The sequence below is a fragment of the Corvus moneduloides genome, chromosome Z (genome assembly GCF_009650955.1).
Source record: "Corvus moneduloides isolate bCorMon1 chromosome Z, bCorMon1.pri, whole genome shotgun sequence".
Taxonomy (NCBI): Eukaryota; Metazoa; Chordata; class Aves; order Passeriformes; family Corvidae; genus Corvus; species Corvus moneduloides.
In genome coordinates, this window is record NC_045511.1 from 10,011,801 (window position 1) to 10,024,619 (window position 12,819).

At 43.3% G+C, this 12,819-nt stretch overlaps 1 protein-coding gene across 1 annotated transcript; it reads right to left on the bottom strand.

Annotated features, from left to right (window-relative positions):
- Window positions 1-3,553: 3,553 nt before the first annotated feature.
- MRPS30 (mitochondrial ribosomal protein S30) lies at window positions 3,554-8,281 on the bottom strand. Its single transcript, XM_032096805.1, has 5 exons — window positions 7,584-8,281; window positions 7,194-7,339; window positions 6,039-6,141; window positions 5,359-5,535; window positions 3,554-4,013 (listed from the first exon to the last, which is right to left on the bottom strand). Exons 1-5 carry the CDS (start codon window positions 8,248-8,250, stop codon window positions 3,745-3,747), a joined length of 1,362 nt encoding a protein of 453 aa, XP_031952696.1. The 5' UTR covers window positions 8,251-8,281; the 3' UTR covers window positions 3,554-3,744.
- Between the last annotated feature and the right edge of the window lie 4,538 nt (window positions 8,282-12,819).

The following is a 12,819-nucleotide window of genomic DNA, read 5'->3' on the forward strand; positions in this document are numbered from 1 at the left end:
AGATATACAATACTTGAAGAAACAAAATTAAAGCCCAAACAAAAAAAAACTCAGACCTTTTCTCTTTTTTCCTTACTTTATCATTGTAAGGCAGCATTAAGCATCCTGTACAGATGAGTACAAGATCACAGAATCCTCAAATAGTTTGGGTTGGAAGGGACCTTAAAACACATATACTTCCTACCCACCTGCCATAAGCAGGGACACATTCCACTAGAACGGCTTTCTCTAAGCCCCATCCAACCTGGCCTTGAAAATGAAAGATTGCTGTACAAAGCTGCATACATTACAATGTCTCAACTTTTCAGTCAGTGACAAAAAAGCAGAACAATGCCCATTAGTTTTTCCCAGTAGAAGGTGAAACAGTGCCACCCGCAGTTTTTTCCAGAGTATCGCCTGCTGCAGAAAGCTGAAGAATTTTACTACCGGGTGACACATGTACAGTGATATTTCAGTCACCAGGAAAGCTACACAAAGGAAAATTCTTTGAACTTGCTCGACTACAGCTGAAGCCTCAAGATAGACAAAAGGCTGAATCATAGAAAAATTAGTGGTTTTTATCCCTGGAAGCAGGAGTTTCTTTGATTGTACATGTCAGTTTTCACAATCCCTAGCTGTATGCAACTCAAGTGAACGTCAAGCTGAAGAGCGTAACATATTACACCAACTGTAAAAACTGCCATAGGGTCAGAACATCCAACTGCTTTTGTTCATATCCTTCCATTCATTTTGTATCATCCCTTAATCAGACCAGACTAAAGTATCAACCACTCCCTTCTAAGCTAGGTCACAGGCCATTCTCTATAATCAACATTCTTACCCAGCAGTTTATCTTCTGTTACTACAAGGAACATTTATGTAATCCAAGGATCAGCAGTTATCAGAACTGGTAACAGTCATGCATTAAGACAAAAAGAGCACTTAAGGACTTCTCTTAAAAAATAACCAGTGCTTGTACACATCTTACTTACATTATCTCTTGATGGTGGAGAAAGTGGCAATGCTTTCCTACATAGCAAAGTACCAGTCAAGTAAAACTCTGTAACTACTTAATCTTCCATTACCAAAATATTTTGTAAACCACTTTAAAAAAGAAGTGGGCTGTTGCTCACGCTGAAGAATGTGCAGGCCAGTATTTCAATGATTCAGTCAGTACTCTCTGTTTAACAACAAACTACTTGCCAATTCACAAGAGCACTGGAGAATTCCAAAAAGGTCAAGTATAGTGGATGAAATTACGTAAAATTTTAGGCACATTTAGTTACCTCAGAACCAGTTACACTTTGTTGATAGGTAAATACCAGTTGTAATATCTTAGCAGTGCCTGTTTCAATATGACAAAGTAGGTAATGTTTTAAACTAAAAGAGAGTTCACAATTCACAGAATTCACAGAATGTCTGGGCTGGAAGAGACCTTCAAGATCCTCGAGTCCAACCCATGCCCTAGCACCTCAGGTAGATCATAGCATCGAGTGCCATATCCAGTCTTTATTTAAACACATCCAGGGATGGTGATTCCAGCACCTCCCCAAGCAGTCCATTCCAGCACTTTATCACCCTTTCTGTAAAAAACTTTTTCCTAATATCAAACCTATATATCCCCTGGCACAGCTTAAGACTGTGTCCTCTCATTCTATCAGCTGCCGCCTGGTGAAAGAGGTCAACCCCCACCTGACTACAACCACCCTTCAGGAGGTTGTAGAGAGCAATAAGGTCACCTCTGAGTCTCCTTTTCTCCAGGCTAAACAACCCCAGCTCCCTCAGTCGTTCCTTATATGGCTTGTGTACCAAGCCCCTCACCAGCCTTGTTGCCCTTCTCTGAATGTGCTCAAGCACCTCGACGTCCTTCCTGAACTGAGGGGCCCAGAACTGGACACAGTACTCAAGATGTGGCCTTACCAGTGCCGAGTACAGGGGAAGAATGACATCCCTGGTCCTGCTGGCCACACTATTCCTGATACAGGCCAGGATGCTGTTGGCCTTCTTGGCCACGAGGGCACACTGCTGGCTCATGTTCAGTCTGCTGTCGACCAGCACCCTCGGTCCCTTTCTGCCTGGGCACTGTCCAGCCACACTGCCCCCAGCCTATAACGTTGCAGGGGATTGTTGTGGCCAAAATGCAGTACCCGGCACTTGGACTTATTAAACTTCATCTTGTTGGACTCTGCCCATCTATCCAACCATTCCATGTCTCTCTGCAGAGCCCTCCTACATTCCATCAGATCGACACAAGCTCCCAGCTTAGTGTCATCTGCAAATTTACTAATGAAGGACTCAATTCCCTCATCCATGTCGTCAATAAAAATATTGAACAGAACTGGCCCCAGGACAGACCCCTGAGGGACACCACTGGTGACTGGGCACCAGTTGGATGCATTTCAATTCACCACCACTCTCTGGGCCTGGCCATCCAGCCAGTTCCTAATCCAGCAAAGACTGCTCCTATCCAAGCCATGTGCTGCCAGCTTTTCCAGGAGTGTGCTGTGGGAGACAGTGTCAAAGGCCTTGCTGAAGTCCATATAGACAACATCCACAGCCTTTCCTGCTTCCACCAGGCGGGTCACCTGGTCATAAAAGGAGATCAGGTTGGTTGAACACAACCTACCCCTCCTAAACCCATGCTGGCTGGGTCTGATACCCTGGCCGTCCTGTAAATTTGGTGTGATGACACTCAGTACAAGCTGTTCCATTACCTTACCAGGTACTGAGGTCAGGCTGACTGGCCTGTAGTTACCAGGTTCCTCCTTCCCACCCTTTCTGTTGATTCAGATTAGATACTGAAAAGTTTTTTAGAATGAGCATGGTAAAACAGTTTGCCCAGAGATGTAGTAGATGGATGCCCCATCCCTGGAAACATTCAAGGTCAGGATGGACAGGGTCTGAGCAACCTGACCTAGCTGAAGATGTCCCAGCTTACTGCAGGAGGCTTGGAATAAATGACTTTTAATGGTCCCTTCCAACCCAAACTACTCAATGATTGTATAATGTTGTATTTTATGAATCAGACAGCTGTGGCTGGGGATCAGCTGTGGTCTACTAAAAACACTCCTAAGACATCCAAGTATCAGCAATGAAAACCTCAAGATACCAACAGCTGAAATCAAGGACCCACACTAAAGGGAAAACTGTAGACTCCAAATGCATTTGAGAGTTCTCTCCGTGGTTCTGGAGGTGACAGCTTAAAGTTGTGTATGCTTGTTCACAACACAGTCTTTGGATGCAAGTTTCATCATGTTTATATTACCACATCTAAAGACTTCTCTTACTATGTAACTAAATTGCCAACCATTCCTTAATAAACACTTTTTATTCTGAGCTCACTTACTCTTTAGAATGAGTAAGTATTTAACTTCTCTCAGGCACACAAAATTAGAAATTTATCACTGGTGCTGAGTATCAAGACAGCTGTCTCCTTAGTGATACTATCAGATGGTCATATGAATTCATACTTTGTTGTGACAGTTCAGCATGGACCTGTGGATCTGCTAAAGAAACATACTCACATGACATTGAATTAGCACAGTAGGCTTTTAAGAGTAAATATACAAAAAACTTCAACGTATTCCAGCCTTTTATTTGCCAGTGTACAGTATACATTAAAATAGAAAAATGGAAGAAGGCCCAAATAAAATATGTATATAGTGTTTGCTAGACAAATACCTGACTAATATCAAGGCATAATATAGCTCTACTTTAGGAGTTACAATGAAGTTCAGGCACATACTTTACATGTGGTTTAATGGTTTACAACTCTTTTGGTCTGTTTAGTAGAAAACGAACCAACTGAAGCAGAACTTCATCATTAAAGCCTTTCACATTACCATCTTCCACAACATCATACAGTGGCTTACTGTCTGTACCCCAACAGATATTCTTTCGAGGGTTGTTTTTAATAGTTTCTGCAGTTAGTGCTAAAGTATTTAGCTGGTAACAAAAGAAAGCAAAGTATTTTCCATCAGTCACTACCGCCTGCGATACAAAAGGACGGGTCACATCTGCTTCACTCCAGAATCCTACAAAATAAACAAATACAACATAACTTGAGATTTCTATCAGCACACATGCCTAAACCCTTGTCCTGAAATACAGAAAAACAGTGCGAATTGCAGCAGCTGCCTAGTAGGGAAAAAGTCCAACACAAGTATTTTTCATACAGAATAACCAAAACATAATCACCAATAAAGGTTATGTCCAAGATCAGGGACAGTGGCATACTTGCATTTTGTATAGAGTTCCCTATTACCAGTTGGTCAACACCAGTCACTGATCAGCCAAGTGACTTTTCCAAAACAGTTAAATTACTAATGCATTGTAAAATCCTGCAACTGAGCTGAGGAAAGATGTCTTTTTACTATTCCATGGTTCTCAAGAGGCAGTGAGCATTTGTTTCATGACAAAGGCATGCATATGTAAGCATGAGCATAACTGCTATAGTAATCAGCCAGACACCAACACTATGTCAGTAAGTATCAATGTTTTAAACAAACCCAACTGAGCACTAACAGCATGTTAAAAATATTTACATATTTATGCATGTGCACTAGTACACACACAGATATTTTTAAGAATATTACTATCACGTGCAACAATGCTAGAAACTGTTACAGAATAAAAAAAAGTCATAGATATAATGCTGTCCTTACAACTCATGATGTGTTTACAGCTGTGACCAATGCTGAAGACAAGACTTACTTGACTTCAATATTTTACATCCACAAAGGAAGCTAAGCTTTCTAAGACACCATTACCAAATAAGTTTTATGCAGAGCCAGCTATATACACCATAGTCAAAGGATTTTCTTACATGTGTTGTTTCTCAAGTGAAACTACATGCCATTGGGTGTCCGACAGCAACACTAGACAATAATTATATTTATGAGAGTAAGTGAAAGACTGATCTGGTCTAACTATCCAGGTCTTCTTGGATTTTTTTTAGACAAACATAGGCATAAAATTCTAAATGTAAGGCTGCTGACATTTTTCTTTCATTCCTAGTATTTTCATGGAATTGAAATTACTGAAACAAGGGGTAAGCAACATAGTTGTTCCATAGTTGTTACCTACCACATTTCCCTCTTAAGGCGGAAAGAGCAAGTGAAAGCAGGATTGAGGTTTTTGCACAGGCTTACTGTTATATATGAAAAAATATTTTTCTCTGTAATTAATTCCTCTGAATCAAAGTACTCAAAGACAAAGTCTTAACTAACTCTTTTCAATTCAATTACATCTGTAAAGACTTACTTAAAAGACAGTCTTCAGAACAAAAAGCGTGAGAGAAAGGTGGTAGGGAGAAAAGGTTAAAGAACGTTACAGTAGGCATTCATAACCAGGAAAAATTTGTCAAGCTGACTGTCTCACCTTGATACATTGCTTGTGCTGCTGTCCACGCAAAAAGACTTGCAATTCCATTCGATCGATAAACAACTTCGATCTGATCCTCGAGACGCTCTCTTATAAACCTCTCCCGTTTCAGTTTGTCAGGAAGAAGATGAAACTGGGTGTGTCCATAACAGCATGGATCTGCCACCTTTGATCCTGTGTTCCCCAAAATGAAACAATCAGTCACAGAAAGAACACTCTCGATTATGCATACAAACATACATCTTCACCATGAGACTCTAAAGTTAGAACCTCTACTGTAGATCTGTGAGGAGTTGCCTACTTCCAAGAGGCAGAAGTTCACATGCTAAAATGACTCTAAGAATTTCCCTGAAGATGTATCAAAATTCAAAGTTTTGTGTAAATTTTCTATTCAACTGAATTTCTTCAAGCAGATTTCTTAGACACAGTACCACATGCACAGGAGGATGCTATTCCCCATTGTCTAACTGACAAGAAATCTCAACAGAGATTTTTACACTACATATATTTATATAATACAGTTATAGATAAAAATACACAACTTTTTTCTGTTGATGGGAGAAGAAAGATTGAGTTGGAATTAGTTTTGGAGTTGGTTTTTGTTTGGTTGGGTTTTTTTTTTTTTTTTTTTTTTTTTTTTCTAAAGTAGTTAATATTTCACAATTAAACACTCTTACCTATAAATACCTTGTTTTCGTACTGCTTTTTGAACAATGGCAGTTTGGATGGCTTGTGATCAATAACGGGAACATCTCCAAGATCTGACTCCAGGGGTACAACCTTGAAGACAGCAGAAGAAAGAAAAGCCATGATGTAAGACACATTTCTGCCATCAGGTCCAATGTAATACACCGCTTCCCAGTCAGACAACAGAAAGTGCAAGTCCTGCTTACATACACCATACAGATAACCTTAAATGAAAATTTTTTGCAAGAAACCTTCTCATCTTGTGATGAGCTCTAGCACAGTCATGTTGGATTAATTTTTCCACAACATACAAAGAGTATGTGAAATGATGCTAAAAAAGCTGAAGATAGTTGTTACTACCTTCAAAACCAGAATCTGCTTCCATGGAAAAAGAGTAAAAACATTTCTAGCAGCAGCCAATAAACTAACTTGAACCTGCAGACTAAGTTTACAGATTTGGTTTTCTGCACTACACAATGTTTTAAATTGCCTAGACAGTTCTTCAAAAATGCCAAGGTTTGTAGCATCTGACAATACTAACCCAAGCAAATTGTACAACTAAGTCACCAATAAAGGTTCTGTGTTTACAGAAAGCACAACAGTTTTCAGTCTGTGCTGGAAACTGGACAACAGAGACCCTCACTGGCTACACAATTACCACTGTATAGACCCGCAATAAAAACACTAGAATATTGAAACAGAATATACTTCCAGAGAACTTGAGCATTCAAGAAAGCAACTGTTGAGTAATAACAACAGACAAGAACCCTCACGTTCAGATTATACATGCTTTTACTTCTTTTTTTTTTTTACCTCCACTCCTATTATTCTCCTTCAGTGAGAATGTTCCACAGCACGTTTCTTATTCTTGTCTCCAAGCGTAGAATGTTAAAAATTCCATTTAATTAAATGTAACAACATGAAATTTAAAGTACAAAGAGAACCAAAAGTTTAGAAGACCATCTCAATATCTACAAAGCCATTACCATGTAATCGTAGCAAGGGTGTTAAGACTTGAAAAATACCCAAATATGCTACATACTGTTAACTAGGTCCTCCACAGACTACCTCTGCATGGTTTCAATGGCTATCAGAAACCAAAGTGAAAATGCACAGTATTAGCTTGCTGTTGAAAACATCCACACCTCGGGAAGCTGCTTTGGTACACGGATCTGGAGGTGTGGGTTATCATCTATTTGGAATCGCACAGCGTCAAGTCTACCCTTTCGATGTCCATGAACAACAACTTCCTCACCATGATGCCAGTAATAGTTAACTTCAGGGTTTAGATCTGAAACAGAAAAAGGAACACAGAAAAACAGTAATTCACCTCTTGCATTTAAATTCTTCACCTTCCAATTCTTCTCCAGCTGTAGTCAGACACAAAACCCAAAATCCATGTGTAATGATAGAGACTACCCACTAGTGATGGCCTGAACAATTCAGATATACCAGCGACATTCGTGCCGGCTCACAGACTGGCCCCACCGCCCAAGGGCTCCTACGTCCCTTTCCCTGCCAGCCCCGTTCCGTACCGAGGGAGGAAGCAGCCAGCAGTGGGTTGCGACCAGACAGGAAAGCGGCGAGGGTGGAAACGAGCTGCGTGAGGAAGGGGCCGGGCGTGTGATCCTGGTCGCGGTAGAGGAACGGCCGCTTCTTGTTCTGGTAGAAGCTCTCCTGCAGGAGAGCATCGCAGGCGAGAGAGCGCAACTCGCCCATATCCGGATACGCCGCCGCTCCCGCCGCGGGCTCCGGGGTTTTCGCGGCCCCCGGCGCCTCCGCAGCCCCCGGCGCCTCCGCTCCCGGCTCCGGGGCTCTGCCAGCCTCGGGGGTCGTTCCTGCCGCCGCTGCCGGGGGTTTCGCGGCCGCAGCTCTCGGGGGCAAGCCCGGCACTAAGACGGTTTTTGTGAAACTGCGGTACCAGCGGTCGGCGTTGAGGGCGAAGGTCTGCGGGTGCACCGTGTACTTGGGCCGCTGCAGCTTCCCGTACAGCCGCAGCTTCTCCTCCACCGTGGCCGCCGCGTGCACCCGCTGCTTGAAGCGCTGCAGGCGTCGCGACTTGGCCGCTTTGCTCCTGGCCGTGACGGACGCCACCACGGGCGGGTAGAGCGGGCTGGCGGGCGGCGAGGGGGAAACAGGCACCGTCTCCGAGTACCAGCGCCGGCCGGGCCGCAGCAGCCGCCGGGCGCCCAGCGCCGCCATCTCGCGGAAATGCGGGACGGCGAAGGGGCGGTGCCCGGAAAACGCGGCATCTGATTGGCCTCTGGGCACCACGTGAGAAGCCGCTTTTCCGGTCGGCCAGCGGAGTCTCCTGCAGCGGGGGCTGCCGGGGCAGGAAGCGGCGGGGCCTTGAGAGTCACGTGCCTGGAGGGCGCCGATCGCCCCTGCGGCGCTGCTCTGAGGGACTTCTGCGCGTGCGCAATAGCGGTAGCACGGCGTCTGCAGCGCGGGAACTACAGATCCCAAGATGCTCAGCGAGAGGCGGCCCGGAAGTGCCGGGCGTGGCGCCAGGAGCCGCGCCCCGCTCCAGTGGGAGCTCGCTCGTGCGGCGGCTGTGTGGCGGTGGGAGCCACAGAACCCATTGGGGTGGAAAAGACCCCTGAGATCATCGAGTCCAGTCTGTGACCGAACACCTTCATGTCAACAGACCCTGGCACCGAGTGCCACGCCCAGTCTTTCCTTAAACGCCCAGGGATGGTGACTCTGCCCCGTCCCGGTGGAGCCCATTCCAGTATCTAATCACCCTGTGAAGAAATTCCTCCTAATGTTCAAACTTAACCTCCCCTGGCGCAGCGCAAGGCTATGTGCTCTCGTCCTGTCCCTCGCTGTAAAGGCGCGAGGGAGCGTCCCACCTGCTTCCACTGGAGAAAAGGACACCTTGGAACGGGCTTTCCGCAGGCCCAGGGCCCGAGGAGCCCGACCCAGCCTGGGTGCCTCAGCCTCCTTCTGCTGTGCTGCAGGGAAGGGCCGGCTCTGCGGGACACCGGGTACCCACAGCGCCGAGTGTAAACTGAAATTACTCCTTGTCGGAGACATCGCGGTCTGCAACGTCTGGCTTTAATAAAAGAATTAAACTCTGCTAAAATACGATCTGTTACGGCATTTGTTTGTGAAATGAAATGAGCTAAAAGTGGCATACTGACACCACAAGAATGTCACAGTAACAGCATGTTTATCTTAGAGATACTTGGAAAAGTTGAGGGTATTTCTCTTCAGGGGACAGATGAAATTCAATATTTATTCTTAAAACTTTTCTTCTGTCATTACTTTTTTAAACTTGATTATTTGCAGTAGTCATAGGAAATTGGTTGTTTTTTCCTGTATTTCTGTGCATGGCTAGGAGTGGGAGTGGAAATTGTGAGTGGGATTGGGACAGGAGACACGTTACATACATCCCAGATAATCGGCTTTCTTTCTTCAACTTCTGCTTAGCTTTCTGCTGAACTAATGATCACTGCTGAAGTGGTGGAATCTTTGGAATTTAGAGGCATGTTTGGAGTAAATGACAGAGGTATAAACCCAGAGTTTGGGTTGAGATTTTCAAAGAATATAGAATATAAAACCATTGTCTTCTTTAAGGGGAAGTAAAATAGAAATTAAACTACTGTTAATCCATAGCTAAACAAAAACTATCCTTTAGTTTACGATTCACAAGGTGTGTTATAAAAGACAGATTTAAATGTTCAGTTGCAATGAAGTTCAGTATCAAGTATTTAAAATCTGGATGTTTTAATTCTGAATCCAGACACTCTCTTCACCAGATGGGTAAAGGGAGAAGGCCGGAGGTCAGATGACTGACCATTTAGGAAAGCAAGCACCCTTCCTTTTCCTCATCCCACATACTGCAGTCTCCAAGTGCACCCAAAAGCGTGTTTCCTCTAGATTGATAAAGGACACTGGCCAGATGTGTCCAAAGAAAAGATACTGAATCTCTCCCCCTGTGATCACAGCCAGCCACGGCAGACTTACACAAGTTGTTGAGGAAAATCACCATGTACTGTTCTTAGGGATTTTGCTGCTCTATCTCCTCTTTCAAAACACGTTTCCTTTGCTGTTTAGAAATATTCTTTCCATTTCATCCTTAAATGTATTCACAGTCAATTTATACCTGCTTGTTTTTGTGCCAACATTGTCCTTTAGTGTAATTAGCTTTTTGTTCTCTTCAATGTTGGCCTTCTGAAATATTGATGGAGACCAGTCGCATCACCTCTCAGTCCTCATTGACAGAGACTAAGCAAGCTCTTCTCACACAGGCAGGTTTCCATTTCCCTGATCATCTTAACAGCCCTTTCTTGCATTTCCTCCAGTTTTCCATTTGTCTTAGGGATATGTGACCATACTGAACCCATTTATTCATACAAGGGACTGTATTATCCACGCCAGGACTACTAACATTTTACCACTGTTAAAAACCTTCTTCATCATGTTGTCAAATCAGAATTTCCTGCCTTGCAGCCATATGATACTGTGAGCAACTTTTGCATGCGTTATTTTAAACCCTCAAGTAGTTCAATACGAAACTTAATGTAAGTGATGAAGTAAATGAATGTTTAAAGAACCATTTTTATCTTCCCTACTTCATTCAAGGGCTGATACCGACTATAACATTAGATAAGGGATGTCAAGAACCAGTGCTATGCTTTCACCTGCACTTAAAATCCCTCAACTACCGATGTTTTCGTCACAATTTAATTTTATTTGCTTGGCATATATTCTAGTATCATTCATCTTGAGGTAGGAGCTGCAAGGGCTTGGATAAAATGTCCCAATAGACAGTCTAGTTAAATGTATTCGGGTGCTTTGCTGCCAGCTCTGTCATAAGCTTTTGATAAAAGTATATTATGCAGCCACAGGTCTCTTAGTTTGAAGAAGCAAACTGACAGTTCAAAAAGGGTCTGTTTTCCTTCTTTACTGAGATAACCTGCAATATTCAAATGATCCTAAATCTGTAAACCTAGAGCATCTTTGTAATGGTTAAATGGATGCTTAAAAAGAACCTGGATTAGGAAGCTTACCCTGCCTAAAATGTTCAGAACAAATGCCAAAATAAGTGTCACAACCTTAAATCTCTAAAATTGAAACTAGAAAAAACCCTGTATCTCAGTTCAAACAGGAAGGACGTTGGGGAGTGTCAGTTTGAAGTCCAGAAAGTAGTGTGGTTCATATTACTGAAACTAGTCCATAGGAAGGGATGGAATACATGCTGTTTCTGAAACTTAGAAATGAGACAGTGTACACTAAATGTACTCACTCAGAGATGAGATTGTATAGACATTAATTACTGGCAGGCTCAGTATCTCCTATATGCAAGTGTAGAAGCTGCTTAAGTGCACACACTTCCTCAGTAATCTTCACCAGAAGATACAACCCAAATGGGATCACAGGGATCACATAGTGGAGAGACAGTGTCATATCCATACTTACAGTGTGTCTCTCTGTGACTGACTTAATGCCTAAGGAGAGGATGTCAGCTTCTTCATGCCTGCTTCAGATGAAATTTCTATGTTGTGGGGTATGCCCAGCCCCTGCCCTGGAGGGATCTCTGCTGAGATAAGAGATTTTGCAATCGCCCAGCAGGACTCCCTGGAAAGGCAACCACTTCTATGGTCACTTCGAGAGAAGACAGACCCACAATCCTTTAGGAGACCCTATGCAGATCCTTTGTAACCCATTGGCCTTCACCCATCCCCTGTAACCCTAAAAAAGCTAGTCCTCTGCCCCTGTGAGAGAGAGCTCTCATCCCTGGCTTTCTCCTTCACCGGAGGGGACCAACCATAAAGCTACCTTCATGCGGAACAGCTACATGAGCCTCTCGTCTCTCTCTGGTCTGGCCTGGAGGCTGCCCTGCAGAGCTGAGCTGGAATCACGAGCTGACAATCACTACAGAGCTGACAGCCTCTGCAAGGGCCCTCCTGCCAGCAGCTGTGGGAAGACACCGGGCCTCGGGAAGGCGATTCCTTTTGGGACCATCTGTCCGGACCGGTCACCTCTTCCTGGGTCAGAGCCGCTGACCCCATCACCAGCTGTAATACTATGTTTAGAATTTTTTTTTCTCTGCAGCCTTTTTCAGCTTAGGTAGCATCATTGGTCTGTGTTCTCCATGTAAAACTCCACATACTGCAATAGACACAGTCTTAACTATCGAGATGTTAATTATTTTATGATTTGCCCCTTTAGCTTGTTTTAAAACAGATTATATGTTACAACAACAGCTGCCAGATGGTAACATAAAGCAACTCATAGCATAGATACATGCAGTAGGGAAAAGTCATTATCGTCTTCACTCATCATTATCTGTGGATAAATGCATATTTCTTATATGATTTCCAAATATTTTTGTATGAATATAAAATGCATTTCACAGACTGAAGTCTTCCATTATGCATCCTTCAAAATCAAAGTACTTCTAGAACTGCACAGCACTCCAAACAGCATAAATTAGAATTAAGTCTGCATTGTGTTTCAACTGCTATTTTAATGTAGTTCCTCAAACAAATTCCTTTTGGCCTAAAGTTGTCTGTGTTCATCTATAGATCAAAGATCATACCACACACCCACCACCAGCCACCACCAGCCCTCATTCCCACTTAAACCAAAATCAAAACACCTTTGTTACAGGACTATAGAAATAAGGGGAGGGAGAGAAAGAAGGGGGAAGGTAAGTTTCTGGCCCAAGCTTCATTTTAGTTAGGAAAAAAAGTTATTTGTTTTAACTTCAGAGTTAGTCCGCTTTCAGTTCTCATGTGAAAGCGTAGAATTTAGATGAATTTA